At 42.0% G+C, this 26865-nt stretch overlaps 1 protein-coding gene across 2 annotated transcripts in view; it reads left to right on the top strand.

Moving 5' to 3' along the window:
• Positions 1-26865, top strand: part of CFAP47 (cilia and flagella associated protein 47) — a 651611-nt gene that overhangs the window by 486527 nt on the left and 138219 nt on the right. For both annotated transcript variants that reach the window (XM_048863833.2, XM_075132125.1), the window contains 2 exons: positions 6756-6867; positions 24782-24886. In XM_048863833.2, the coding sequence (XP_048719790.2) occupies positions 6756-6867; positions 24782-24886 (217 nt within the window). The remainder of the gene's footprint in view (positions 1-6755; positions 6868-24781; positions 24887-26865) is intronic.

Genomic DNA, 26865 nt, shown 5'->3' with positions numbered 1-26865 from the left:
TGTCAGCTATGTGATCAGTGGCACTGAGACACTTTTTTTACGGTGGGGGTGGTGAAAGCCAGTATTCCCCAATTACCTCGTGCCCCCCCTGCCCCCGAGTTGGGGCCAGGAGTGGGGCTGTGGCTCCGGGAGGGGCGGAGAGCATGGACAGGAGTAAGGGGGGACTGGCTTAGACCATAGCTGGGGTAGGTGCGGAGCCCTGGGCTCGGGGCTGGCTGCAGCCAGGACCCTGGGTGCCGGGACCAGGACTGGATCCCTGAGCGTGGGGCCAGTGGCAGCTGGGACTCCAGGTGTGGGGCTTGGATCGGAGCCCCGGGTGTGGGTCATGCAGCCGATACTCAGTAGCGGGGCCAGGAGCAGAGGCCCTGGACTGGCGCCTGGGGCCAGTAGCCAGGCTGGAGCCAGTAGCAGAGCTGGGTGGTGCTCCCCCCGGGGGCTGACCCAAACCTCAGCCACGCCCCCCGAAACGTTCCTCAGCAATCCCTTGGAGGGGGGCATGCCGCACAGATTGGGGACCTCTGCTATAAAGCAAGTATATGCTTCTGGCAGCACCGGGCAACTTCTCACAGTGAAACCTGGGGGTGCTGCAGCGCCCCCGCTCTCCTAGTTTCCACACCTGTGTATATGATTAGTGATGTGTGTGTTGAAAGAGTTTATAATAACTTAAGGATAAAGTGACATTTTGTCTGTCTAAATTATTGGTAAATGGATAGATGAACTGAAAGGAAATATGTGTAAAATACCATAGCTGCTCCTTTCCGTATCTTTTAATACATAAATGTTTTTAATGTTTTTGCATAATGTTTAAAACAGTAGCTTTAAAAACCTTTCAGGTAACAAACTGTGTATGACCTGTGACAGGTGGGATTAATATGACTGAGAATAGCCTTTGCAGTTGTGCTTTGATAGGATAAAATTGCAAATGCTGTGTATCCTTGGGTTTCAGATCTAAAGCTTACCACCAGTTGTAATCAAATATAAATCTTCTCTCTTGGTATAGACTTGCACGATTAGGTATATGATAAGGAGTTTATGCTCTTTCACATGAAGCATCTGGCATTGACAACTGTTTCACACAAGCCTACATGGACAATTGGTCTGCTCCACTATGGCAATTCCTACTTTAGTATGCATAATGAAAGTATGCATTGGAGAGGATTAGCGCTGTTAAATACAACACTTGCCCGTCAGAAATATTATTTGACATTCATTGACTTTCAAGATTCTACTTTCAAACGAAATTTTGTGTTACTTTACAAGTAAGTGTATGTGATTCTAGTCCCTTCACACTGATAGATGAATACATCTGCATAGGACACACATGCATCATAGAAGAAAAACATAAGAGGAATGGTGAAGAAGCAGATTTTTTTTTTAAATAAAGTAAAAGCAAACAAATAAACAGTAGTAGACATTATATGTGAGAGAAACTCTTACAAAATGGTTTAAAATAGCTTGCAGTACACTTCTTAACCCTCTTTCCTTGCTTTAACCTTTTTCTCTTTTTCATACTCATGGCTTCATGCTGACCCCTACTTTCTGTCCAGCAAAGGCCCTCCTCAGTTCTCTCCTCAAATTTACTTATTCCAGAAATCCTGTCCTATCTTCTCTTCATGAATATCTGTCCATACTCTCCACTTCCTAAACTGCTATCCCATGTTTTGTCCCATACCCTGCAAAGCTATATTCATGGGAATAGCCACTTTAACCATAATAGAATTCCTTATATTAGTAAGGAGCCAGATGAGTAGCTTAAACGCTTAGCTGAATCAAGGCCTTTAAATTAGGCAGCATATCTGTTTGTAAAGTTCCATGTAAATTTAATAATAAAAGAACATATTTAGTTTTTTATGGATCTGCATATGATAAATGATCTTCAACAGTAATTAAATTTTAAAAAAGTTTATTTGCCATTGCCACTTTTTGGAGAAAGTGTTAAACCACATCCTCAGAGTTTGGGTGACATTTTGTACAACCTTGTATTAATCTTTGAGATAATTTAGGGCCTTACGAACAAAATGAGCAACTTGAACATGATTTATGCATACATAAATGGGGGGAGGGATAGCTCACTGGTTTGAGCATTGGCCTGCTAAACCTAGGGTTGTGAGCTCAATCCTTGAGGGGGCCATTTAGGGATCTGGGGCAAAAATTGAGGATTGGTCCTGCTTTGAGCAGGGGGTTGGACAAGATGATCTCCTGAGGTCCCTTCCAACCCTGATATTCTATATACACGCAGTTAATACAATTTAATATGCCTAACATTCACTTTAAGGGAATATTAATGTTATAACTTGTTTTAATATGATATTCTTAAAAGTAGCAAAAACTCTGTGACAGAGGAGCAGAACATGGAGATGCTTTAAAAGGAAATACTTAAATAAAGAAGGACGTTCAAATAAACTCTAAACATTTCTAACAATTACTGTGAGATGTATTAACTACAGTTCACAAATGGTACATTAAAATTAGGGCTGTCAACTGCAGTTAACTCAAGCAATTAATGCAAAGCAAATTAATTAGATTAAAGTGATTAATTGCAGATTTAATCACACTGTTAAACAGTAATAGAATACCAATTTAAATTTCTTATAAATATTTTGGGAAGTTTTTCTACATTTTCAAATATATTGATTTCAATGACAACACATAATACAAAGTGTACAGTGCCCAATTTATATTATTTTTATTACAAATATTTGCACTATAAAAAGATAAAAAAATAATATTTTTCAATTTACCTCATGCAAGTACTGTAGTGCAGCGGTTCTCAAACTGTGGGTTGGGACCCCATTTTAATGGGGTTGCCAAGACTGGCATTAGACTTGCTGGGGCCCAGGGTCCAAGGCCAAGCCCCACTGCCTGGGGTAGAAGTCCAAGGGCTTTGGCCCTGGGCGACAGGGCTCAGGCTTCAGTTTCAGCTGTGAGCAGCGGGGCTCAAGTTCAGCCCTGGGCAGTGGGGTTCAGGTTACAGGCCCCCTACCTGGAGCTGAACCCTCAGGGCCCCCCCGCCTGGTGCATGGAGGCTTGGGCTTCAGCTTCTGCCCCCCCACCCCCCGCACAGGGCAGCGGGGCTTGGATGGGCTCTCCCCTTCTGGGGTCATCTAGTAATTTTTGTTGTCAGAAGGGGATCACAGTGCAATGAAGTTTGAGAACCCCTGCTGTAGTGCAATCTCTTTAGAGAAAGAGCAACTTACAACTGTGGATTTTTTTTTCTCATAACTGCACTCAAAAACAAAGCACTCTAAAATTTTAGAGCCCACAAGTCCATTCAGTCCTAGTTCTTGTTCAGCCAATTGCTAAGACAAATAAGTTTGTTTACCTTAACAGGAGAAAATGCTGCCTGCTTCTTATTTACAGTGTCACCTGAAAGTGAGAATAGGCATTTGCATAGCACTGTTGTAGGTATATACGTGCCAGATATGCAAAGTATTCGTATGTCCCTTCATGCTTCAACTTGTAGATTTTTATCTTTTTTACAGTGCAAATATTTGTAATAAAAATAATATAAAGTGAGCACTGTACACTTGGTATTCTGTGCTATAATTGAAATCAAGCTATTTGAAAATGTAGAAAAACATCCAAAATATTTACAATAAATTTAAATTGTTTTTCTATTATTATTTAACAGTGCAAATAAAACTGTGATTAATCATGACTATATTTTTAAGTCCCCCGATTAATTGTGATTACTTTTTAAAATAATTTGGCAGGCCTAATTAAAATGCATAATTTTTCTCATTGATCTACTAGGAAGGAATTCTTTTTTATGCAGGAAAAAAGATACTATAATATTTTAAAAGATCCAGCATGCATAATAAATTATTTTATAATGGCTATAGAAGAAAAATGATATAAATTTAAAATAATATTGGTCATTAAAAATAGATCAAAAGCTAAAGCAATTAACTGTTAAAATTTAATTATCTCCATTAGTTAAATGGACATAATATTTTTTTTATTTTAAATAGCAATTATAAAATGCCTTTTTACATTGAGCCCCTTTACAACTGCATACACACACATCTTGAAGCTGTTTATAAAACTGTCAGAGCACCTGTGCAAGTTACAGCCATTAATGTGAAACAATATTCCAGACACCCTTCATTTAATGAACTATTGTATTGTTTAAATGTAAATGAAAAGCATGCATATTTTGTTTTGCCACTGAAATTTGAAGTAGTTTTATTTATAAAATAAAATACATTCTAATAAATGTTGTTGAAATATTTCAAATAGCAGTTGCCCTTATATTTTAAACTCAACACTATGAAGTTGTAAATGAAGCTGATTTATTATGAATTGATGTACCATGCTATTTTAAATATACACCTGCTTTGTAATATTTGCAAAGGGTATTTTGGTACACTGTACTGTATAATAGGAGTGCTCCCTTTGTCTGTCCCCCAAATAGTTTCTTTGTTACAAAAAGCAAAAAGTAGAGATCAGTGTTACATCCTTTTTGAAATTCTGCGGATAGTTTGGAAAATAACACTTTTTTTTTCTTTCGTAAAACTATTGGTTGTTTGTGTTTTTTGTTTTGTTTTCTTCTTCAAATTGGCTTCTTTGGAATGTTTTTAGTTGTCTCTCATAAAATTTTGTTCCCCTTATGAGTCTGTTCCTTATCAATATAATTAAATTGTATGATATATCTCCATTTTCATTTTGAGGAAATCAAAGAATGTGGGTCTTCTGTCTCATGGTAACACTACTCTATTGAAAAGCAGTAGTCTGAGGGAATATCTAAGTCTCCCATGTATTCTTGATTATCCCTGAGACTGAGAAATCCACTAGTAGAGTTCTTGGTAAGTGTTAGGCATGAGAGAATTGCTTCTCGACTGTTGGGGGTTTAGGCCCTAACAATGTAACCTGCTGTACCCAGGTAGAGTGCTAGACCTGTGTGGAAACCCACCGAAATCAACATATTATTAACATACAAGGGGGGGAGGGGCATCTACAGCACTGAGAAAGATGCAGGATTGGGACCTCAGGTCACAATCCTAAAATTTGATTGAAATGTCTTTCCTTTTATGGACTATTGCTTTTTACAAAAAAGTTGTGTAGTTTGGATGTGGTTAACTTGCTCTACCAAGGGAAAAGTATATGGAGCAATCAGGCAGTTGACCTGTCATAGCTTTGGATAGATGGGTATCTCTGTATTGGAGATACCTGAATGAATGCAAAACCGAAGTGTGCATCACATTTTTCACTTTTCCTTAATTACCATTTCCACTTATCCACCTTGAATCTATTTTATATGTCCCTTGTTGTTATAACCAGCATGTGATTTATGGTCAACATCCCCATAAATGGGGATTATTGTATTATAGTAGTATGGACAAAATAAAAGGAATCTTAGAATAGCTAGTGATCTCTTCCTTTGAAAATAACATATCCTACAGAACACATCCTATCTCCATGTATTTGCTTATAAGAGGATAAGAAAAAAATGCAGATTGCAAGGTATAGTGCTGGCTGATTTAAAGCACACATCTTCCACAACCCCTGTAATGCAAGTTTTGCTCTGACTGTCACTGTACTCATTAAAATCCATACTCTACATTTTAAATATAATTAGTCATTATATTGTAATGAGCAATGTCACTGTTGTGTAAAGTGAAATGGTTTCATAGATTGATAGATATTAAGGTCAGAAGGGACCATTATGATCATCTAGTCTGACCTCCTGCATAATGCAGGCTACAGAATCTCACCCACCCACTCCTGCAATAAACCTCTAGCTATGTCTGAGCTATTGAAGTCCTTAAATCATGTTTAAAGACTTCAAGGTGCAGAGAATCCTCCAGCCAGTGACCCATACCCTGTGCTACAGAGGAAGGCGAAAAAACCCCAGGGCCTTTTCCAATCTGCTTTGGAGGAAAATTCCTTCCCGACCCCAAATATGGCGATCAGCTGAACCCTGAGCATGTAGGCAAGATTCACCAGCCAGATACCCAGGAAAGAATTCTCTGTAGTAACTCATATCTCACCCCATCTAACATCCCATCAGAGGCCATTGGGCCTATTTACCATGAATAGTTAAAATGGTCTTTCAGCTCATGTGGGAGCAGTGAGGGGAGTGAATAGGAGGGAATGGGAGAACCTGCTTTTAAATGGGCAGACATAGTACAGAAGTCTTGTTCGAATGTTGAAAGATACGAAGTGATCAAGAAGAATTACTGCTTAGTGGCAGTAAATCTAAAGCTATTGGAGATATCATTTAATTACTAGCTTATTTTGACCATTACTGAGAGGAAAAGGAAATGTAGGTATCCTCATTTACCATCTGATTATCATTAATTTCTATGCAGTTATTTTCTCTGAGGGCAGACACTGCAGTCTAGTTATGGACTACAAATGTGTGGTATGGTATAAATGTAATCATTTTTCTTTCTGTTATCAAATCCTTCTGGTGGCTTTGAAAGTTGTGAAATAGCCACATAGCTAAAATGAGTGACACTAAAATTAGTCCTAGTCCTAGAGAGTGAGTTCATAAATCAAAGAGAATAGAGTGCAGAAGTAAAACTGAAGTGGTGGTCACTTAATGTAATCACAAGCAGGTATTGTAGGGCATAAAGTTAATATATTTTATCACTATTCTTAATACTATTAAGTACTTGTTACTGCTATTGAACACATTGAAACTTAATTCTTGTTTTTCAAGTCAGCAAAAGCCATAAAAGTTTAACATTAGGCAATAATGGAACAAGTTTAGTAATTTGTAATACCTTACTCAGATTTTATTTTTCTTTAAGATGGGTCCGTATGTATATCCCTCTGCTTAATCCTACGTATGAAACCCTAGACCTGGAAATTGTCAACAGCAATCCTGAAAATTTTTCAATAGAGACTGACCCAAGGAAACCTGTAAGTACTTAAAAAAACACCTGAAAAGATTCTTTTGCCTTCATGCAATAGGGACATAGTAGAGCTGTCCCTTCAAATTTTATTGATGAAACGAGTTAATTATGTAGTGCATTAAGAATATACAGCATTGTACAAAGGGTTAAATGTGCCATATAAATACATGCGTCTGTCCTACAGAGGTTTACAGCCTAAAGGCAAGAGGAGACGTAAAACAATGCAATATGATCAGAAAATGAGCACAGTGTGGACATTTCTGGAGCACTTTGTGGAGTAGTTTTGTGAAGGAGCAGAGAGAGTGTGCTTGGCAAACATTGATTTGGGAGGGCATGAAGTCAGGTGGTGTGGGAGGCAAATGGAACAGTCAAGCAGTGGTGCTGGAACAGTTTGTATAGTGGGGGTACTGAGAGCCATTGAACCAAACTATAAACCCTGTATATGATGGAAACCACTTCAAGTCAGGGGGTGCTGCTGCACCTCCAGCACCCCTAGTTGCAGCACCTATGCAATCAAGACAGAAGCTTGAGAAGATCATAGGAGTGAGAATGGGGAAAGAAAATGATGAGAAGAGATGTAGGTTAGGGCAGATTTGTGCAGGGAGTTGAGACCTGGGAGTGAACTCAATGTGGAAAGAAAGAAGTTAGTGGAGGGGATCTGAGAAGAGCAGAGATGTGAGACTATCTTGGTAGCAGTGTATTGTATTGAATAGAGTAGAGAGAGGTGAGGCACAGGGAAGCCAGAGAGCAGGGAGTTACTGTAGTGGAGATAAAAGATTACCAAAGCATCAACCAAGATGCTAACAGCAGGGATGGAGAAAAAAGGATGCACTGTTAGAGATACTTTAGAGAAAGTAGTGACAAGAGCTGGTAAGAGTTTGGATATGGGGAAGGGGAGAGGGAATTTTCTATAGCTAAACTGAAAGTGTCTAGTCTCAAAAATAAAAGGTAGCAATACAAATAGAAAAAAAATACAGTGGAGAACTGGAGACCTAATTGAAAACCTAATGAGTTCTGAGAGCTTTAAAGTCTTGCTCCATCAGGCAGTTAGTGATGAGCTCAGGATTCATTGGAAAATTTAAAAGTCTGGTAAATCCATACATGATAGTATTCAGAGTGTTCCTCTCTGAACAGTAGCACATATGTACACAGTATACATGCACAGATTCATCAGAACAGACAGATTTCCAGTGTGAACATAAAGAGATCATGTAAATACAGTGCCTCCAAAACCACCATCTGCCTGAAATCTGGTTTGGATGCCTGCTACATTTTCCCTGGGGTAAAGAGGTTGGTTGAAATGATGACTGGGGTTGCACTGAAATTTTAGAACAGTCATTCAGTCAAGGGATTTTGGGGAAACTGGGAAATCAGTCAGTCCTCAGAAGGAACAGAATTCCTCTTACCCCAGTCAGCAAGAGAGAAACCGTGGATCAGTTAATTCCACAAATTGATGTTCACCTGGAGAACGTTTTCTTCCCCAAAAAGTCTTTAGCCTGTTACTATTATATACATCCTCTTTCCTTCCCCATCACTGGAGTCATTTACCTGCGGCCCCACAATCTATAAGCTGGCCAACTTTTGTGTACTTTTAAGAACTGATTGATTTATGGATCTGCTGAGCACCTTCTGCTCCCACTGAAATGATTTGGCGCTACAGGTAGTCATCCTTCATGAAAATTAAGGCATTATTTTTAGAAATTTATGACTCCAAATAAACATTGTAGCTAGCCCATAGTGTTTATTGTGTATTGGGAGTTAGTGTTTGTGTAAGGGGGCTAAGAATGAGTGGGTATTCTGAGGAAGGTGAGATTGTGAGTTTTATAGCATACCTTGCATTAAATTTGTTTATCCAGCTTTTTGTTTTTAGTTTTCTTATCCCTCATTTAAACCATTCAGAGTTACTATGCATCTGCTTTGTTTTCACCATCCAATTTTGTGTATTTTCTCATACTTTAGACTGCAAGCATAGTTTCCATTACTGTAATTGGATAATTCCTGGTTTCCCTGTTAAGTGCCATGAAAGAGCTAAAACCTTGCATTCAAAGTGTGAATTCTCTTCCGCCAAGTGAAGGCACACTGTGTTCTTAAATCTAGTAGGAAACTTTTCCTCTGGGACAATCCTACAGGATTTCAGTAGTCTATTATCTCTTGCCTATAGTCTGAGCACTGCTTCCCAGAAGATAATGTACATGCCCAGGGACAATGGGTGGAGTGCTTATGGTAGAAGCATTACATAAAGAATACATAAAACAATGAAATTCACAGTTAAGACTAAAATTCTAATATAAACATGATTCCCCTTATCATTCAACATTGCTACAAACAGTGTTAAATGATTTAAAGACCCTGAAATAGTGCTGTGGCCAAGAAACTCTCTGTGCAGCTCAGGAATGGGCCTTCAAAATCATTTAAAGACAGTTTTGCACTTCTCTGATTCTGATGCCATTCTGATCTCCAAAGTAAATTGGAGCAGCCTGATAGCTATCTTAATTTTATACTATCTTCCAGTAGTTGAGGATCAATTTGGCAGTAGAGCCTGGGCCACACCACCCATCCTCCCACTCAGAGGAGGGTGTGAGAGCTGCTGTGGCATTTCTGTGCCACCCTAGAATTTCCCGTTCATCAGGGAATCAACAGGTGACCATTTAAAGTGGCTTTTGGGGCTGCGTGCATCATCAGAGTAGCACTAAGCTACCCTGATTTACAGGAAAACCAGACTTGAGAAATTAGGCTGAGAGTAAAAATTCAAACATAACTGTGACTTTTCTTGATGTTGCTGCCTACTGCCAAAAAAACCTTTAACATTATTTTAATGTGGGTTTTGTTTTATTAATATATTACAGTAAAAAACCCACTTAGGATCAAACCACTGTAAATTCAAGTTTAAAAAAAATCAGCATTACTTCTTGACTTGCTCCGTATTTTAGGTATCATATTACTTCAAGCTGAGCAAATAAGATGAAGAGTTACAGACTAACACTCTGTATCAGCAAAAACAATGAGGAATCCTTGTGGCACCTTAGAGACTAACAAATTTATTTGGGCATAAACTTTTGTGGGCCAAACACACTTCATCAGATGCATGGAGTGGAAAATACAGTAGTTTATACATAAAATTTATACATAGTATGTGAAAAGATGGGTGTTGCCTTCCCAAATTGGGGGTCAGTGCTAACAAGACCATTCAATTAACAGTAGAATATCAAGGGAGGAAAAATCACTTCTGTAGTGGTAATGAGGGTGGCTCATTTCAGACAGTTGACAAGAAGGTGTGAGAAATAGTAGGGGGAAATTAGTATGGTAAAATTAGGTTTTGTAGTGACTCATCCACTTCCAGTTTTTCTTCAGGCCTAATTTGATGGTGTCCAGTCTGCAAATTAATTCCGGTTCTGCAGTTTCATGTTGGAGCCTGTTTTTTGAAGAATTTTTTTATTGAAGAATTGCCACTTTTAAGTCTGATATTGAGTGGCCAGGGAGGTTGAAGTGTTCTCCTACTGGGTTTTGAATGCTGTAATTCCTGATGTCAGATTTATGTCCATTTATTCTTTTGTGTAGAGACTGTTCGGTTTGGCCAATGTACATGGCACAGGGGCATTGCTGGCACATGATGGCATATATCACATTGATAGATGTGCAGGTGAACAAGCCCCTGATGGTGTGGCTGATGTGGTTAGGTCCTATGATGGTGTCCCTTGAACAGATACACAGACAGAGTTGGCACCAGAGTTTGTTGCAGGGTTTGATTCCTGGGTTAGTGTTTTTATTGTGATGTGTGTAGTTGCTGGTGAGTATTTGCCCCAGGTTGGGAGGCTGCCTGTAAGCGAGGACTGGCCTGTCTCCCAAGGTCTGTGAGAGTAAGGGATCATCCTTCAGGATAGGTTGTAGATCCCTGATGAACTGGAGAGGTTTTAGTTGGGGGCTGTAGGTGACGGTTAGTGGCATTCTGTTACTTTCTTTGTTGGGCCTGTCTTGTAGTAGGTGACTTCTGGGTACCCTTCTGGCTCTGTCAATCTGTTTCTTAACTTCACCAGGTGGGTATTGTAGTTTAGTCACTTTATTATCTGGAGTGTATTAACACTTCATCATAAAATAATAGCAGAACACAACCAGCTTCTGGTTAATCATTTCACAAATCAGTATTTGAACTTGTAGTCAAGAAGCATAATCTTGATTCATTATATTATTAGCTTGCTATATAGATAGATTTTGGAAGAACTCTGGAAGTTTCATATGTATTATGTTCAGATCATTAGCACAGAAATGGATTAGAATTAATTATCTTGACTTCTGATTCCAGATTGCATGTGATCAGTCCAGGCAGTTTAAAAATATCCTTTGTGCTTGCAGCCTAATTCATTACCTGAGGCTTAAGGGCAGGGGTGAAAGTAATTTAAAGGATTTACCAGTACTCCATAGTCCTTGGGAGGGCGAGGGGCCTCAACTGGAAGAGGTGTGGCCTCTACTGGAAGAGCCGGGACCTTTACATCCCCGGGCCCTTTAAATCAAGATTTAAAGGTCCCCAGGCTGGGACTGTGGTAGCAGCAGCTGGGAGCCCCGGACTCTTTAAATCACCCCGGAGCTACCAGCTGCAGAGTCAGCTGGGAGTCCTGGGGCTCGGGGGTGATTTAAAGGGCCCAGAGCTCCAACTGCCGCTACCGCAGCAGAGCCCCGGGCCCTTTAAATCACTGAGGAGCCCCGGGGGCTCCCGGCTCCCACTGCTGCCCCGGGCTCTGGTGGAGCTTTAAAGGGCCCAGGGCTCCGCTGCAGTAGCAGCAGCCGGGAGCCAGCCCTGGCCCTTTAAATCACCACCAGAGCCCCACTACCGCAGGGCTCCAGCAGCAGGCTTGCATGGCGATTTAAAGGGCTCTGGAGGGTAGGAACTCTTTAAATCACCGCCTGAGCCCTGCTGCTGGAGCCCCGGGTCCTTTAAATCGCCACCCGAGCCCCGGGGCTCCAGCAGCAGGGCTCAGGCGGTGATTTAAAGAGTCCGGGGCTCCGTTTGCCGCTACCGACTCGGGTCCTTTAAATCATCCCCAGAGCCCTGCTGCCAGAGCCCTGGGGAGGCGACGGTGGGGCTCCAGCAGCGATATAAAGGGCCAGGGGCGGTAATGGTGGCCGGAGCCCCAGACCCTTTCAGTAGCCGTCAGAGCCCCACCACTGCTACCCCAGGGCTCCGGCAGGCTCCGGGGATGATTTAAAGGACCCGAGGCGGTAGCGGCTACCGGAGCCCTGGACCCTAAATCGTCCCCGGAGCCCTGCTGCCGCTCCGGCAGCTATTTAAAGGGCCCAGGTTGGTAGTTGTGACAGGAGCCCTGGGCCCTTTAAATCGCCATCTGAGCCCCCCCCCCACTGCTTCCCCAGGGCTCTGGCAGCAGTTTTGCCACCTGGGGAAGCTGATCCGCCCTGGCACGGCTCACAGGCTCTTGCCGGTACGCCATACCAGGGCTTACTGGCTTACTTTCACCTCTGCTTAAGGGTCACCAGTAGCCCTAGTACATTGTTTAGGAAAGATCCATTCAAAATTAAGTTATATAACTTTAAGAGCATTCAGTCCCAAATATAGTATAAGCGCTGAACTTTGAAGTGGATTTTGAGTTACAATATCTACTTTTTTTTTCTTTTTCTTTCAAGTACAGTTTTAGAGCATTTGCTATAATCATCTTGCTGCTATTTTTTCACCTGGGGAATCTTCAGAGCCATGAATATTCCACTTTGTCCCATTTTCCCCTTTTGTACTCAACCTTCCTCACAGCAGCCCTCTCTTTAGCACAGATAGCTGAGACCCCCCCTCTAGAGTTTATAAATAATATAATTTTTTAATGGCAAAGGGTGGTTGTTGGAAAGCAGTGTTAGATTTCCTCTTCTCCTTAGAGTATGGGGACATTGCTCCCTTAGAATTTCAAGTTCTACACATTGTACAAGGGAGCACATTGTACTGGCAGTAGACCACTGTTATGACCCCTTTGCCTGGTTTTGTGAACTATAACCTGATACTTCAGGCAACAGTTTAGAATTATGCATCATGGCATGACAGTGGTCAGTACTGTCTATTTCTGGCCCAGCCTTAGACTTTCTGTGAAATCTTCAGCTAATTAATTAACGTAAATGTTCCTGTGTTTCTCTACCTTTAAAAAAGGGATAATAGTGCTTACCAGCCAACATGGCAGTTCTGAGGCTACATGATTTTGTAAAGTATTTTGAGATAGTCTCAGATGAAAGGCACTGTTAAATATAAAATATTATTTTTATTTAAACAACAACTCAGAGATGGTGTTGTCCAGTTAAGGATGAGCAAAGTTTGAACAAAACTACTAGTAATTTTAAAATTATAAATATTTACAGTCAGGAAGTTTAGATATTCTCTATAGCTTTGTTACATCAGTTCACATCTGGTCTGGCTGAGAATATTGGGCTGTCTCAACCTTTGGACCACCTTAATTTGGATCTCTCCAGTCATTGGATCATCTCATATGAACAAAATTGGAAGAAACATCTGTTCCTCACAGCTTTTTACAGCCTTAAGGTCCCCTGCAGCACAGCTGTAGGAACTCGTGTAGTTCCCCACATAGACAACTGGTGTGTTAGAGGACAATTTCCTCTGTTGACAGAATTTAGCACTCATACTGAATGTTTTAGTATATTTTGGACTAATCGGCCTTATTTGCTAGTGCTGATAGTTTAGAGAAACAGATCTGCATAGTTGTATTATGGACAGAGAAGATAAACATCATAGAGGTAGAGACAGGCCTCTTTTAAAATACTCCCAGTATTCTTCCTTTGAGTGTTCTCTGTATATTCCCATGCATGGGATGCTCTGACCATTAGGAAGGGGGTGAGGGATAGCTCAGTGGTTTGAGCATTGGCCTGCTAAACCCAGGGTTGTGAGTTCAAATCTTGAGGGGGCCATTTTGGGATCTGGGGCAAAAATTGGGGATTGGTCCTGCTTTGAGCAGGGGGTTGGACTAGATGACCTCCTGAGGTCCCTTCCAACCCTAATATTCTATGATTCTATGATTACAGCCTGAATAGTAAAATATACTAGTGGCTGTTGGAGCATCCATGTGCCTCCCTTACCCACTCCACCCTGCCAAACTCCAGACATAGGGCTAGGGTTTAAAAGTAGCTTGGTCCTCCACTGCCTTAGTTACTTCAGTCAGGACCTGCTGGACAGTTACACTGTTGCTGTATGAGCCTTTTGGATCAGCAGTAGATAGCTTGTATCAGTTACATAAATACATAGGGTTACATAGCTTTATTTAAAGACAGTTAAAGGGATAACATGATGGATCAGAAGACTAAGAGCCTGAATTCTCATGTCCAGTGATATTCCCAGCATCAGATGCACATGCTAGATGCTTGGCATGTTTGAGGGAAGGGCATTCTCCCTTTAACTAACCGATCTGCTCAGTGTTTGCCACAAGGGGAAAAACAGTGAGACAAAACAGGCTCCAGGCAATTTTATTTCAGGATGCCCTGACAGCAGCGGTCCATTCTCAGAGACCAGCTTTGTCAATGCCCCCATCTCCAGACTCTTCATCAGGCAAGAAGTGAGATTCAGCTCCTATGTCAGGTGCAGGATACAAGAGAGCGCAGGATCTGAAAAAGAAGAAAAGATCATGATCTGTAAGTGACAGACTCTGTTTCCAGAGCTGTCTCATTTCAGAAAAACTTAGTTGCAGTACCAAGGAAAAATTTGCAGCCATCCTCAGTGTTGGCCTCATTACCTAGAGCCAGTCCGAGAGAGAAGGACCTACAGGGACAGAATCTCATTATAGAGTCAGTCTCTGATTCTCAGCATAGGTAGGAGTCATTCCTCTGTGGATTCAACAATATCAGATCTGGAGGTGCCTGTCCAGAGGGTGAGATCTAAGCACCCAATTAAGAGAAAAGATGAGGGTTCAACCACTAATATGGCTTCAAATAGCGTTACTGTTAAAGCAATAGTTCATCAGGTGGATCCGTCCGTGAATCCGTCCATGGCTCTGTAGACAGCTGAGCCAGGTACTACATCTCGGAACATGTCAGGTGTGTTATTACAACCAGTCAGGCTGACTGCTTCTCCAAGAGTCAGCAAAGAACAGGAAAGGGTCAGGGGCTCTCTGCTGCTGCCTCTTCCAAAGACCCCTTTGGGGTCCCCAGAGAAAAGCTTCTCTCCTTTCTCCTTTTCAAGAAGGTTATTGTCTCTAGTCCCATCTGAGCTGCAAATGGATTGGGACTAGAAGAGGGATGTGGATTACAGATGAGAACCAGGGAAAATGTATTATAATCAGTTCAAAGAAGCCCTGCTGGATCCGCAGGCACAGAGATATTTCCAGCCAGATCCATCAGTGGGGTTTTTGCCTGAGTAGCATGTCGCTCCTGGGGTAAGGAGGTCCAAGTGGCCATTTCTGGCACCTTACCAAGAAGGATCAATCTGTGGGGACAGACCTTCAGCAAGACAGTATCAGGAGGACATTCAATTGTCAGATCCAATGGATAAGGACCAGCCAATGACACTTACTCAGAACAAGTCACCTATGGAAATAAATGAAATATTATCCAACAAGGAGGAACTAAAGGTGGCAGAGTCCAATTGAGAATTAAGACATGTGCCTTCTCCAGATGAAAATGAGGGGAATGTCTCTGTATCATCATCATCCGAAGAGGCATTAGCCTTTCATTAGTTACTATCTCAAATGTGGAAGGTGTTAGATATTCCTTCTGTTTTTGTGGAGAAATCATCACAGCCTAGCTTTGATATTTTCATGGCAGCAGCTAGTCAACAAGTCATTCTTCCCTGGTTAGAGGGATGGTTTCAGCCAGCAAAGTCAGCCTCTATGTAAGAAGGAAGACAAATTATATAAGATATATGAGGACTTGCTGTGTTTCATACCCATCTGCCTCCTAAGTCATTGGTGGTCAAAGCAGCACTTCACAGCTCAAAAAGTGCCCAAACTCACTCTACTCCATCATCTAAGGAAGGAAAGAGGCTAGATGTGTTAGGAAGAAAAATTATTTTCTTAAGCTACATTTTTAAACATGTGCAAATCCAACTATGAAGCTATCATGGCTAGGTACCAATACCATCTTTAGAGCAAAATGTCCTTTCTCCTTAATGCACTTTCAGAGGAACACAAAATTATCAAGTGCTATTTTGACTGAAGGATTGAATGTTGCCGAGAAACAGTTGCTAATGACTTTTAACTTCTCGGATACTTCAGCAAATCACTTTGGTTGTCTCAGTAAGGAGACATGCATGGTTAAGATCAATGTGACTCTGTCATGAGACAAACATGAGGCTTGAGGACCTTCCATATGAAGGAGAAAGTCTCTGTTTTAGTATTCAGACTTATGAAGTACTAGAGAAGATGAAAAACGTAAGATCTAGTGCTAGATTTTAGGTTTCTTTAATACAAGGAAGAGGCCATATTCAATTCCATTACACAAGTATCAGAGGCATTACCCTCCTTCATCTCTTTTACTTCATTATGATTACCAGACGGGCATATCATTTCCAGCCTCAGCATAATTCTAACTCACAACGCCAGCTATAATAGAGAAGAAATTTAAAACTCATAATAATAAATGGAAAGTTTTATCTTCTTCATTCTCTACAGTTCCTCCAAGACATTAGATTGGACATGAGGACACGGAGTTTAAGCTAGTTCACTTAGACGTTGTTTATTTGGGGACCGGTTAGCGGGTACACTTTTTTTTTTCAGTCCTCCTAGAACATCAGTAATGCTGACCATGGATACATGAACCCTAGGATGGGGAGCCCATATGAACAATGAATTGTTGGTCAGAGATCATTGCTTATCAAAGGAAAGGAATATACACATCAATATTTTAGTACTGAGAGAAATCAGACTAGCTCTAAGGTCTTTTCTACCTCAATTCAAAAACAAACTAGTTCAGGTAGTAACAGACAATAAGGCCAGGTTATATTATCTAAACAAGCAAAGGAGGACTCACTCTGTGAAATTATGTAGGGAGGCCAAGAGTTTTTAGGAGTACTGGGTAGTACACAATATTAAATCAGTAACCATTCGCATAGCAGGGGAATAGAACACCCTTGCAGGTCATATAAGTAGGTCATCAGGTCAGATGCACTAATAGTCCTTGAAGGATGAAGTAGTGAATCACTTCTTCAGTTTATAGTGGAACCCAATAATAGACGTGCTTGCATCCAGCAAAAACAGGAAATGTGAGAGATTGTTCCAGGGCAGGTAGAGACAAAGAATCAATATCTGATGCTTTTCTAATACACTTGGGTCAGTGTTTAATATATGCTTCCTCTGCATTTCCACTTATTCAGAGAATGATAAGATAAGACAGGACAAAGTCAGGATGATTTTAATAGCACCAGCTGGCCCAGACACCAGTGGTATCTGGATTTGATACATCTGTCAAGCATTAGTGGAACCTTTACTGCTGACACTGGACTTGTTGACACAACAAAGAGGGAAAGTCTACCATCTGAACCTTCAGTCCTTCACTTGATTGCACGGGGATTAAACCTTTAGATGGGCTAGAATAAAGTCTTTCATTAGAAGTACAAAATGTACTGTCCAATTCTAGAAAATAATACACATGAAAGTGTGCTATAGTCTTAAATGGAAAAAAAATTTATTGTGGATTTCCATATATAATGTGGATCCTTATATGACACCAATTAATTATATATTAGAGTATTTATTGTACCTTAAGAAGACACCTCCTTTCATTATCTTCAGTTAAGGTTCATCTCTCAGCTATATCAGCATATCATGTACCTGCAGAAGGAAAATCAATTTTTACTGATGGTACAATTAAGAGGTTTTTAAAAGGCCTTAATTTGTATCCTCCAATAAGAACTCCTATGCCCTCCTGTGATCTGAATGTAGTACTAGCACAAATAATGAGACTTCCCTTTTAACAGCAATGGGGAGCGGTTCTTTATTTCATCTATCTGTAAAAACATTGATTTTGGTGGCAATCACTTCCATCAGACACAAAAGTGAATTGCCTGCATTAATGACTGATTCATCACTGACTGTGTTTCATAAGGATAAAGAGGTTTTTTGCACTCATCCCAAGTTGTTACCAAAAATAGTCTCTGATTTTCCCATAAATCAATCTGTAATTTTACCATGTTTTTTTCTCCAAACCCTGTACTCATGATGGGGAAGCTAAATTATACCCATTAGATCTGAGGAGAACATTTATCTTTTTATTTAGACATAACTAACCAATTTAGACAGTCTTCAAGGCTATATATTTTTGAAGCTCATAAATCCATTCCTTGAGGCATCAAAACTTATGCAGCTAGATCCAAGTCAGCTTGCATGGCTTTCTGTAGTCATATTCCTCTGACAGAGATATGTAGAGCAGCAACCTGGTATTCTGTTCACACTTTTACTAAACATTATTCTTTAGACTTGGCATCTAGACCAGATGCATAGATTGGCAGGAGAGTCCTGCATTCCTTGTTTAACTAGAACACCAGGTCCCACCATCCTGGGTCAGAGACTGCCTATTAATCTACCCCATGTGTGGGTATATGTAGAGGACACCTGAAGGAAGAAATGAGTTTCTTGCTTGTAACTGAGGTTCTTTGAGATGTATTCTGCATATTCCTACTCCCTATCCATCTTTCCTGTCTACCATGGAGTCCTATCTACCAAAGGGCTTGGATCATGGGGGAAAGAATCAAGGCAGTGGTGCATCATGCTTCTTTTAAACCCTTGCGCTAGAACAGAGTTGGGCAAACTACAGACCACATCCGGCCCGAGGGACCCTCCTGCCCGGCCCTTGAGCTCCTGGCCGGGGAGGCTAGCCCCCGGCCCCTCCCCTGCTGTCCCCTCTCCCCCACAGCCCCAGCTCGCTGTGCCGCCAGCGCAGGAGGGGGCTGCACTGCGGGGGCAGGGGAGAGCAGGGAGGGAGGCTCACCTGTAGCCTCAGGGGAGCAGGCGGGAGGTGCGCGTGGCGGGAGCGTGGCGAACATGGGCGGAGGACTCGGGAGGAGCACTGGGCGGACGCACAGCTGGCCAGAGAGAAGCGGTGCTTTGAAGGGGAAACCGCCGCTTCTCTCCGGCTGCACAGCTGCCCCGCCTCCTCCTGAGTCCTCCGACCATATTCGCAGGGCCGTATTCGGAAAGGAGCTTTGGGGGGGGGGGATTGGATAGGGGTGGGGTCCCGGGGTGCCTGTGAGGGGGCGGGGGTGTGGATAGGGGTCAGGGCAGTCAGGGAGCAGGGGGAGTTGGATGGGGATGGAGTCCCGGGAGGCAGGAAGTCCCAGGAAGGGGTGGTCAGGGGACAAGGAGTTGGGCGTGGGGGGTTGGATGGGTCGGGTGTTCTGAGGGGGGAAGTGGGACGGGGCCGATAGGGTTAGGGTTTGAGGAGGCACAGCCCTCCCTCCCCAGCCCTCCATACAGTTTTGGGGTAACTTGATTACAGCCTCTAAGTATAGACATGGGGAAGGAATGTTTAATAATGGGCCCTTTATTCTGGCAGAGAAAAGTATAACACGATCCAGTGGCTGGAAGTTGAAGTTAGACAAATTTAGGCTGGAAATAAGGTGTGCATTTTTAACAATGAGGGTAATTAACTGTTAAAACAATTCACCAAAGATCGTGGTGGATTCCCCATCACTGATCATTTTAAAATCAAGATTGGATGTTTTTCTAAAAGATCTGCTCTAGGAATTATTTTGGGATGTTTGATGGCCTGTGTTATACAGGGGGTCAGACTAGATCAGGAGTGGGCAAACTTTTTGGCCTGAGGGCCACATTTGGTTTCCAAAACTCTATGGCGGGCCAGGTAGGGAAGGTTGTGCCTCCCCAAACCCTATCATCCCCATCCCACTTCCCGCCCCCTGACTGGCCCCCTCAGAACCTCCGACCCCACCTACTCCTTGTCCCCTGACCACCACCCCCCCGGGATCCCACCCCCAATCCAAGTCCCCCTGCTCCCTGACTGCCCTGACCCCTATTCACACCCCCGCCCCCTGACAGGCACCCCAGGACCCCACCCCCATCCAACCCCCCTAAAGGCACTTTCAGAATGTGAATATGGGCGGAGGACTCAGGAGGAGGCAGGGGCAGCTATGCAGCTGGAGAGAAGCGGCGGTTTCCCCTTCAAAGCGGCGCTTCTCTCCGTCCGGCTGCGCAGCCGCCCAGTTACAACCAATTACTACCTCAAACATTCTCATTTGCTAGTAAAGAGAAAAAAATTATTGGATAAGTGGTGTGTTCAGAAAAGGGAGGTAGAGTTAAAGGTGTAGACTGGGGTCTCAAACTCAAATGACGACAAGGGCCACATGAGGACCAGTACATTGGCCCGAGGGCCGCACCACTGCCCCCTTGCCCCCTGCTGCCCCGGCCCTGCCCCCACTTCAGCCCTTCCGTGAGGCCCTGCCCTTGCCTCCCCGCCTCTTCTCACCCCTTCCCTGAAATCTCCACCCCAACTCCACCCCCTCCCTGCCCCCAGGGGGTGAATGAGGGGCACGGGGTGTGTCAGGGGGCTCAGGTCAGGGTGCGGGGTGCAGCAGGGGGCTCAGGGCAGGGACTTGGGGTGCAGGGTGCAGCAGGGGGCTCAGGGCGCAGGAGGGGTGCGGCAGGGGGCTTAGGGCAGGGGGTCGGGGTGCAGGAGGGGTGCGGGATACAGCAGGGGGCTCAGGGCAGGGGGTTCGGCTGCAGGAGGGGTTCAGAGGGTGGGTCTGGCCCGGTGCACACTGGGGGCAGGGCAGGCTCCCTCCCCGCCCCGCCCCCTGCCCCCCATGTCACTCCTGGAGGGGGCCGGGACCTGGGTCGGGGGCACAGGGGTCTGTGTGTTACCCTGGCCGCTCCTCCAGGTACCTCCCCTGAAGCTCCCATTGGCCGTGGTTTCCCCCACCCAGGTCCCGGCCGCTTCCTGAAGCAGCACAGGGGCAGGACAGGGCAGGTGGGCGGACGGGCAGGCAGGCAGGGAGGGAGGGAGCCTGCCCTGCCCATGGTGTGTGCCGGACCGGAGCCGCTCTAGGTAAATGCTGGGGGGGCCGCAGGGGCCTGGCGGGCCACAGAAAATAACCCTGCTGGCCACGTGTTTGAGACCCATGGTGTAGACTATGGTGTACTGTAGTTATGGTAATGGTATGGTGTGTGCTTGTGGGTAGAGGAGTAGTGAGTATGTACTGCTAGGTGGCTTAACTTTTAATTCCTTTGCTTTTCTGGATATGTTTCAGAGTAACAGCCGTGTTAGTCTGTATTCGCAAAAAGAAAAGGAGTACTTGTGGCACCTTAGAGACTAACAGATTTATTTGAGCATAAGCTTTCGTGAGCTACATGGCAGAGGGGCATTGCTGGCACATAACGACATATATCACATTGGTAGATGTGCAGGTGAACGAGCCTCTGATAGTGTGGCTGATGTGATTAGGCCCTATGATGGTGTCCCCTGAATAGATATGTGGACACAGTTGGCAATGGGCTTTGTTGCAAGGATAGGATCCTGGGTTAGTGGTTCTGTTGTGTGGTGTGTGGTTGCTAGTGAGTATTTGCTTCAGGTTGGGGGGCTGTCTGTAAGCAAGGACTGGTCTGTCTCCCAAGATCTGTGAGAGTGATGGGTCGTCCTTCAGGATAGATTGTAGATCCTTGATGGTGCGTTGGAGAGGTTTTAGTTGGGAGCTGAAGGTGATGGCCCCTCTGCCATGTACATTGGTCAAACTGGACAGTCTCTACGTAAAAGAATAAATGGACACAAATCAGACGTCAAGAATTATAACGTTCAAAAACCAGTCGGAGAACACTTCGATCTCTCTGGTCACTCGATTACAGACCTAAAAGTGGCAAGTGGATGGGTCATTACACAAAGTAAAACTTATTTACCCATGTTTATTTCCCCCCCCCCCGCCACTGTTCCTCACACGTTCTTGTCAATTGCTGGAAATGGCCCACCTTGATTATCGCTACAAAAGGTTCCCACCCCCACCCCCGGCTCTCCTGCTGGTAATAGCTCACCTTAAGTGATCACTCTGGTTACAGTGTGTATGGTAACACCCATTGTTTCATGTTCTCTATGTATATAAATCTCCCCACTGTATTTTCCATTGAATGCTTCCAATGAAGTGAGCTGTAGCTCACGAAAGCTTATGCTCAAATACATTTGTTAGTCTCTAAGGTGCCACAAGTACTCCTTTTCTTTTTTCTGGATATATCTCTCATATGCAGTGTATTTAGCAATTCTAACTGCTTCATAATAAAGTTTTGTGTTTTCATAGAAGCAGTCTTCAGATTTTTTGAGGCTCTTTCCCACTAGTTTCTCTTGTGAAGACCTCCAGAAGCCACTTGTTATCGCTGTAGCTTTTATGTGAATGAAATGAAAGCGTATCTTCAGCACATCTTACTATCTGAAGTGAGCAAAATTTAGTCCTTTTTAAAGCACTTCCTGTGGCAACTACTCTCCATAGTAGTCCCTTGCTGTGTCTCTGCACGGCCTCCTGGTTGCACTGTGGGGAATACCACCTGTCTCAGGCTCTTCAGGCTGAAGTTCTAGCCTTCATGTCTACACCTTATGCCCTCCTGTTATTTATTTTTCTCTTCTGCAACCCTCTCTTTTGGCCTCGAGGCCCTGGCTTTCTCACTGAGTAACTTACATCTTGCTGCATCTTAAAGGGCTGTAGAAAAAAATAGTGTGCTATATTTTTGGGAAATAATATGACCACATAATTAATAATAATACTAAGCTTTTATATAGCACTTTTCATCAGTAAATCTCAAAGTGCTTTGCAAAGGAGGTCAGTATCATTATCCCTCTTTTACAAAGGGGGAAACTGAGGTGCAGAGATAAAGCGATTTGCCCAATGGCAACCAGCAGTTGAGCTGGAAATAGAATCATAGTCTCCTGAGTCCCAGTCCAGTGCTCTGTCCACCAGACAACACTGCATAATACATACAAAAGGAAAAGTTGTACATACAAGTTCTCATTAGTTTGGGACTTGACTGGTTTTTTTAAATGATTAATTCTTCAACTTCAGTGGTCTGATAAGGTAGATTTTTTCTTTTTAAATGGACTGTCCTAATTTGTTTTTAAAAACTGTTTGACACCATCACTAACAACTCTTTCCAGGCCAGGTTCCATTTTTTTACCACCAGCCATTTTGTTGTTTGTTCTTTTCAGAAATGGTTCCAAGATTTTTTTTTTCATAATGAAAGAAGGTGTTTTTCACTCTCCTCTCATTCAGAAATGGCTGAAGCATTTTTACTCAAATTGTCCAGATAATTTTGTCTTTGAGTAGAGACTAGTCCTGGAAAATTTCAACCTAATATGTGAAAATTTCAGAATGCTTTTAGTGACTGAAAACGGGATTGTATTCTAGTGTGACCTTTGCAGTTTCTAGTTTTGGAAATATAATGCAAATGTTTGCCAGTTAATTCTTGAAGTCAGAAGACCCAGAACTGTGGATCTCTGTAATAGTTTAGAGCAGTGCTTCTCAAGCTATCTGATGTGCGGGACCGGCAATTTTTTTTCCAATGTGCGCGCAGACCGGCAGCCAATGGCTGGCGGACCGGCACCAGTCCGCGGACCACCACTTTGAGTAGCACTGCCTTAGAGAACTGTAATTGCAGAACATTCCCTTTTATTAATCCAATTCTGTAAGTATCTATTTACATGTTACTGACTCCATTGCACATTCTGGTCTATACACCAACTTAGTTTTCAACAATTTTTTTTAATATAATAGAGATGGCAAAATAACACTTAAAAATAAAATATTTCCTCTAAAATATAGGATTAGAATTAATGTATCCAGAACAATAAACTTCTTTTGTTACTTGTAAAAAGAAAAAAAAGTTATCAAACACAGCATGTCAAGTTTCAACCCTTTGTCAATTACATCTGGGCCCAATCCTTCATTGCTCACTTAAATCAAGCTCCCACTGACATCATTTGGAGATTTGGACGTGCAAGGAATACAGAACCCCAAGCCCTATTTGGTTATAAACTTCCAAAAATTGGGGTCTGCCATGGACACGGTGACAAGACCATTAACTATAGTGCACAAAAACTGATGGTGTAGTAATTCTTGTTTACTCCCTGTTACTAATCTTGCAGGGTTGACAGCTACTTTGGCACAGGGGTTTGTCGGTGCCAGCTGTTGTAATGTAATGTTTTGATCTCTGTTAGTTTTAAATAGCATCACTGAATAAAATGTAATACTAACTTGCATGGGATCTATCAATTTTGTTCTGTATGACCACAGAGTAAAATGCATTAAAACTGTTTAGATATGAACAAACTACAAATATCATCATTTTTTTAAAATGAAATAAAATGTAGCATTTGTGAAATCAGTGATTTTGCCCAACTGATTTATATTGGCAAAAGCACTGATTTGCCTTGAGCTTCAGAACACTTGTATGATCACAATGTAGCTGGGCACCTGGCTTTTCCCTGTGCAATTGTGAATCACACTAATGTAGTTCAGAAGCAGATGAACCGTAGCAACCTCATTTACTGTGTGAGTGTATGTGAGCAGAAGAGGAGAGGCACATATAAGCATACTATATATTCCTCTTAAAGTCTGTTTGTTTCTTTTGATTTCAGTGTACTAGCATTTTTAGTATCACATTGATGTGAAAAAAATAAAATAAAGAGTAGCAAAGTGATCAGAAATAAAAATAATTTTCCTTCCATTGGTATTTTAAGAAACCAAACTTAGCTTCCTTTTGAGCAGTCAGTAATACCACATTGTTAGTATTTGTGGAATAAACGTGCTGTGACTGCCACTAAATACTGTTTACTGCAGTACATTTTATCAGTCTTACCAGACCATGTGTGCTGAGTCGAGAATGTGTACAGTGGAACACATTAATCAAATAAACATCAACAGTGTCGATAAAAAGCACAACAAAGGAACTAACTCAAAAAAGTATTGATTTTTTTCCTCTCTCTTTTGCTTGCTTTGTGTGTTTGCACAGCTGATGGTGGCTCCTCATTCCACTACTGAAGTACCTGTTCAGTTCTGTCCTTCTGCCCTGGGAAGAGCCAATCACACGGCATCAATCACCTTCACATGCCCACAGGTATGATGCTATGTTTAGTGTCCAAAGCACTATGAAATCAGATAATACAATATTTTCAAATATAGTTATAAATAAAAGTTTCAGTCAAAAGGACAATTTAAAATCAGATTTTTTGATCCTTAATCATACAGCCAGTGCAAAAATAATTGACTTAGATGCACATGATGAACAATTTGCTTTAGCCTTAGCCTTAACTTTGCTCAGCTTTCAGCATATCTACAATCTTAGATAGAATTAATGCTGTTGGTTGATGTGCAGAGAACTAGAATATGCATTAGTATTTCTAATTTGCTTAGTAATTACAAGGTTATCCCAAATTATTCATTACTGAAATAGTCTTCCTGCTCTGAAATTAATTTAATAGTTCCTTTTGTAAAGTATTATCATAAATAAGCCCCACTTATTAATGTTTATCTTCTTTAGAAATACTCTTGGACTTGAAAGAATTATCATCCTTTGATTTAACTTGAAACTAATCTTCTTTACATTTAATGTGTTAATTTTTTTAGCATTTTTCCTGTGTGTTTCCTGAATCTTTAAAGAGAAGCAACTAAATGGAGAAGCATGAGTCATCTCCTTGACCTACTAGCTTACTAAAAATTGCAGCTGGAGACAAAGAGCAGAACTGATATTATGACACGAGTGCCATAATGTCAGCACATGAGTTGTGCTTGAGTGAAATGTTTGCTTTCCAAATGTATGTAATTTCCTCTTTGTTCTTGTTGGGCTGTCAAATATCCTAATGGGCTGTTGACTTGAAAATTACCTCAGTTGAATGTTAGGGAAATGTCTCTAGTAAGATTCTCGGTAATACTGCAAAAGCAGAACTTGTCTCTTCTACAAGAAAAAAAGGAGTAAGAAAGTGATATAGTCCTTCCCCCCGACCCCACCCCCTCCGATATCAGAATGCCTAACAGACGGATTATCTGTAGGTGGTGGTTGCAAAGCATGCATTTTTAGAGTCCATCTCCTCTTTAATATTTATTAAGAATAAAAGCAAGGAGCCAGCATTTCTGGTATAAATGGTATATAAGCAAGGGCAGTTCAAGAGGACAAAATGCCATTATCTTTTCTGAATCCTAATAGCTCTCAGAACTCTGGTCTATACATTAAAAGTTTAATTCTTCATCAGATACAGAAGCAATAAAGCAAGTAAATAATTCACTTAAACCTTTCAGGAACAAATTGAGCCCTGACACTTGATTTTTCTCATCCAGTGCATCTCCTTTCAAATAATGGCAAATCTCCAAGTTTTGATCTGTGGCTGAACTTTAATCAATATCTCATCCTTTCAGTTGCTTTGTCCATGCCCTCTCAACCTTTTCAATCTGTTGCTCTTACCTTTGTAATTTTTTTCAATGTCCTTTTCATCTGTGAACCATATGGATCTTTCTTTTTTTATTCTGTTCACTTTCACTGCCTAAGTCCTTACCAAATTGATGCCAGATGATTCCAGGGTGCTAATTATTTATTACATTTTAAAAGATATAATGTATTTGCACAAATCTAAGGTGGTTGTTTTCTAATATCTGAATCCTAGAACAACTTTTTAACCTAAAAAAATGTGCATTGATTTTCCTTTCTTGATTTCACTGATTAAATGCATCTGAACTGACCCTGTAAACCATGTCATAGCTGTGTAACTGACTAATCTAAAATCAGCTAATGACAGTACTTATAGGATAAACCTTAACTTTTTTGATTCTGCCTCTTTGCTGAATTGAGAGAAGCTGCTAAGGGATGTTATCTTCTTCATTTGTTTCTCATTTAGAGCTGTGTGAAGAGCTCTTCAGAATAAAAATCCAAGTTTAGGTTCTAATCACTTTAGGTTTTTGAAACCTAAAATTAGCTTTGTTGGGATAGCACAACTGAACTGCCAGCTTGAATATAATGCATGCCCAGAGTGTTAATATATTTCTATCATCTTGTTCTCCTAGCACACCAGCAACATCCATATGTAATGGAGCGAGGCTAATAGT

Source organism: Caretta caretta, chromosome 1 (assembly GCF_965140235.1).
Source record: "Caretta caretta isolate rCarCar2 chromosome 1, rCarCar1.hap1, whole genome shotgun sequence".
In the NCBI taxonomy this organism is placed as follows: Eukaryota; Metazoa; Chordata; order Testudines; family Cheloniidae; genus Caretta; species Caretta caretta.
This window is presented reverse-complemented; position numbering and strand designations above follow the sequence as displayed.